Source organism: Chrysochloris asiatica, unplaced genomic scaffold, assembly GCF_000296735.1.
Source record: "Chrysochloris asiatica unplaced genomic scaffold, ChrAsi1.0 scaffold00254, whole genome shotgun sequence".
NCBI lineage: Eukaryota > Metazoa > Chordata > Mammalia > Afrosoricida > Chrysochloridae > Chrysochloris > Chrysochloris asiatica.
Genome location: NW_006408772.1, coordinates 988,555 through 992,994, shown reverse-complemented (window position 1 = coordinate 992,994; position 4,440 = coordinate 988,555). Strand labels below are relative to the sequence as shown.

The following is a 4,440-nucleotide window of genomic DNA, read 5'->3' as shown; positions in this document are numbered from 1 at the left end:
GACTAGCTGGCTCCACTCATGTTTGGTGATTTAGAAGGAAAAGTACTTTGTTCTAAATTCACCTTTGAAAAGAAAATATTCATTTTTAGCCATATCAAGAAAAAATTCCTTGTACACATTGTATTTGGAGTCCTGGTGTGGCATAGTGGGCTAATGCATCAGACTACAAAGCCATTTGAACTGCAAGGTTGGTGTTTCAAGCTCACCAGCTGCTCCTTGGAAACCCTATACAGGGTTGCTATGAGTAGGAACCGACTCCATGGCATATAACCACCACCACCACACATTATATTTAATCAGCTATTCCAAAGCATGACTATTTTGACAAGTCCAAAACTTGTCATCACTCTCCACCTAGTGGCAGGATAGGTTAATTGAAAGCTAGCTCCTGAAAAGATATGCGTCCTATGCGTTGGCAAGTCCCGGGGTGGTACAAATGATAAATGTGCTTGGCTGTTAACTGAAGAGTTGGAGGTTCAAGTCCACCCAGAAGCACCTTGGAAAAAAGGGGCTGGTGATTGCCTTTGAAATACCAGTCATTTAAAACCTTACAGAGCACAGTTCTATTCTGGCACACATGGGGCCATCATTAGAGTCAACCCCACAGCAACCTGATGAGTGTTGCAACCGAACATTTGAAAACAGAACAGTAACAAAGTTATCTGATTAATCCCATTAATATTTTCTTGAAATCTTTATATAAATAAACTTTCTATGTAAAATAATCTATGCTTGTAATTGGATATTGTACCAGGATATCTAATTGTTATTGCTGTTAAGTGCTATCTAGTTGATTTCAATTCATAGTGACCCTGTGTAGGGTTTCCAAGGAGCAGCTGGTAAGCTTGAACCATTGACCTTGTGGTTCAAATTAACCTTGCAGTCCAGTACATGAATGCACAGTGCCACACTAAGATATCTAATTAGGAAATGTAAAGAATACCCTTGTTGTATGGTCAACAGAATATTCATAGCTATGTTGTTGTTGTTAAGTGCTGTCGAGTGGGTTCCGATCCTTAGAGACCCTGTACAGGGTTTCCGAGGCTGTAAATCTTTATGGGAGCAGAAAGCCTCATCTTTCTCCCACGGAACAGCTGGTAGTTTCGAACTGCTGACTTGTTAACTGTGGTTAACAGCCTGATTCATAACCATTACGCTACCAGAGCTCCTTATTATTTTTTTAAAAAAAGAATTGTTCTATTTTGTTCCTTTTATTTTAAGAATGGAATCTTAGTCAGACAGATAATTAGCTGGTCAAATTTATAATCAAGACATTTATCTATACTTGACCGGAGGTTTCAGAGGCTACTATACAGTCAACTAGTCTAAAGTTATGTTAAATATGAACATTTTCCTAATAATACTCTGAAGTCACATCTCATTAATCTCCCTTCTTAAGAAATGCACAGTTTTATTTTAAATAGCTAAAAAGTTCATAATAAACTACAGTTTCCTAAGGATAGATACTCTGGTGCATTCAAAATGGTGTGGCCAGCGGAAAAGCAAGCATTTAATACGAATGCAACCCTTACCAACATACTCTGAGCCATTTTTCCTCCATTAAAAAAAGAAGGTAGTCCAAAAAAAAGAAGGCCTCATTCTATAAAGATTTATCATTTCCAAAACACAGTGAAAGGAACTTGAGTAATAATTAACAATTTTGTTTTCTGTTGTATTTGTATATATATATATATATATATATATATATATACCCAAGAGATAGCTCACTAAAAATTGGTATCTGATACAACAGAATGACACTGGCAGAATGTAATATTGTAGTGACAATACTGAGGTTGATTGTTATAGACATATTAAACTCATTGAGTATTAAATGGTTACATCTTGAAGATTTATAGAGAACATTGGTACAATAACAAAATTGCAGAACAGCAGCTAGAAATGTATCTCACTCAATGTTCAGAGATAAAAGGGTTAACCATTCTTTCCATTATTTTCTGCAGATTAGTCCTTTTTCATACTGAAATCTGATGGCAGTTAAATTCTGGAGTTTTTCCAAGTTACTGTATGAACAGGATGCTGAAGGCCATCACTATGCAGCATACTGCAACATAAGGACTCTTTTGTTCACCAATTCTGGCACACTTCCAAAATATACCCAACAATCCAGTTTTATTTCTGTCCAGGACACTGGGTGTCAAGGATTGAATATAAGTACAGGTACATATAAGCAGCAAGATTACAGTCAACAGACTCTGAAAATTGAAAATGGCAGACATAGTGAGGCCGGCGAAGCTCCAGCCACATCACTCTTCCGGGCTCAGGGTGGAAAAACTATAGATCTTTTTTTGAAAGTGTTTTATCTTATCATTGAAAAAATTTTATTGTTTTAGGAAAAATTGAATTAATTTTGATGGTTACAGGGCAAAGATTTAGAAAGTGTGTTACTAATGGATTTATAGGAAATCAGAATTAGAATTTGGCCATAGGACAGGGATTTTTTTTGTACAAGAACTTTGTGATCTGGAAATATTAATCAGGATATGATGCTTGCTATGTATACTAGTCTAGCTAAAGATGGAATTACTTATGCCTAGGGCTGCTACTTGGTTTCATAAGGCAAACATTTAAGATAATAAGTAACTTAATTTTTAGAGATAGCAACTAACTTGTATCTGTAGTAGTTGCTGTTGTTAGGTGCCTTTACCTTGGGTCATACTCATAGGAACCCTATGAACAGCAGAGTGAAACACTGCCTGGTCCTGTGCCTTCTTCACCCTCCTTGAAATGTTTGAGTCCATTGTTGCTGCCACTGTGTCAGTCCATCTCGTTTGGGTTCTTCCTCTTTTTTGCTGACCCTCTACTTTACCATGCAAGATATCCTTTTCCAGGAACTGGTCCTCCTGACAACATGTCCAAAGTAAGAGAGAAAAAATCTCACCATCTTCCCTTCTAAGGATTATTCTCTTTGTACTTCTTCCAAGACAAATTTGTTTGTTCTTCTGGCAGTTCATGGTAATTTCACTATTCTTCACCAATACCATAATTCTAATCTTCTTCTGTTTTCCTTATTGCCTGTCCAGCTTTTGCATGCATGTAAAGTTATTGAAAAATACCATACTTTGGGTCAGTTCTCAAAGTGACATCTTTGCTTTTTAATACTTTAAAGAGATCTTTTGAAAATTATTTTCTTAATGCATTGCATCTTTTGATTTTTTTGACAGTGACTTCCATGAGCACCGATTGTGGATCTAAGTAAAATGAAATCATTGACAACTTCAATATTTTTTCCATTTGTCATAATGTTTTTTATTGGTCCAGTTTGAGTAAGTTTTAAAATATATATATATTGAAGTGCACTTCATAATGAAGGCTGTGGTCTTCGATCTTCATCAGTGATTTAAGTCCACTTTGCTTTCAGCAAGCAAGGATGTATCTCTGTATATTTCAGGTTACCAATGAGTCTTCCTCCAATCCCAATGCATAATTATTCTTTATATAGTTCAACTTCTAGGATTATTTGGTTAGTGTACAGATTGAGTAAACATGGTTAAATAATACAACCTTGATGTACACTTTTACTGATTTTAAACCACACTACATTTTTTGTTCTGTTTGCATGACTACCTCTTGGTCATGTATGGGTTCTGCAAGGGCACAATGAATTGTTCTGGACTTCTACTTAACCAAGTTATGCATAATTTGTTATGACCACACAGGCGAATGCCTTTACATAGTCAGTAAAACACAGGTAAACATCTTTCTGGTATTCTTTCCTTTCAGCCAATATCCAATTTGGGGTAATTTCTGTCAATGCACTGCTGCAAACATTTCAGAATCATCTTCTGCAAAATTTTAATTGTGTCTTATTAATAATATTGTTGGATAGTACCCATAGTCTGTTGGGTAACTTTTTTGTGAAATGAGCACAAATATGGGTTTCTTCCAGTCTGTTTTCCAGGTAACAATCTTCCAAAGTTCTTGGCATAGACAAGTGAGTACTTTCAGTGTTACATTCAGTTATTGATACATCTTAATTAGTATTCTGTCAATTTCTGGAGTTTTGCCAGCACTTTCAGTGCAGATTGGACTTCTTCCTTCCACACCATTATGTTAGTATTAATTGGTATCCATTGTACCTTGAGTATTAAATATTTTGAATTAAATATATGTACACACAATGTGGAATGAGGGATATCATTGTTGATGGCAAATGGATCTTGGCTGAAAGCAGAGAATATCAGAAAGGTGTTTACCTGTGCTCTATTGACTACACAAAGGCTTTCAATTGTGTAGATCATGACAAGCTATGGACAACATTGCAAAGTATGAGTATTCCAGAACACTTGATTGTGCTCATGAAGAATCTGTACCTAGACCAAGAGGCAGTTGTTCTAACAGAACATGGGAACACTGAATGTTTTAAAATTAAGAAAGGTGTGTGACAAGGTTGTATTCTTTCACCATACTTATTCAACC

At 35.9% G+C, this 4,440-nt stretch overlaps 1 protein-coding gene across 1 annotated transcript; it reads right to left on the bottom strand.

Moving 5' to 3' along the window:
- Positions 1-2,021: 2,021 nt before the first annotated feature.
- Positions 2,022-2,240, bottom strand: LOC102821762 (protein kish-A-like). The gene has a single exon (XM_006873759.1). It carries the CDS (start codon positions 2,238-2,240, stop codon positions 2,022-2,024), a length of 219 nt encoding a protein of 72 aa, XP_006873821.1.
- Positions 2,241-4,440: the final 2,200 nt, after the last annotated feature.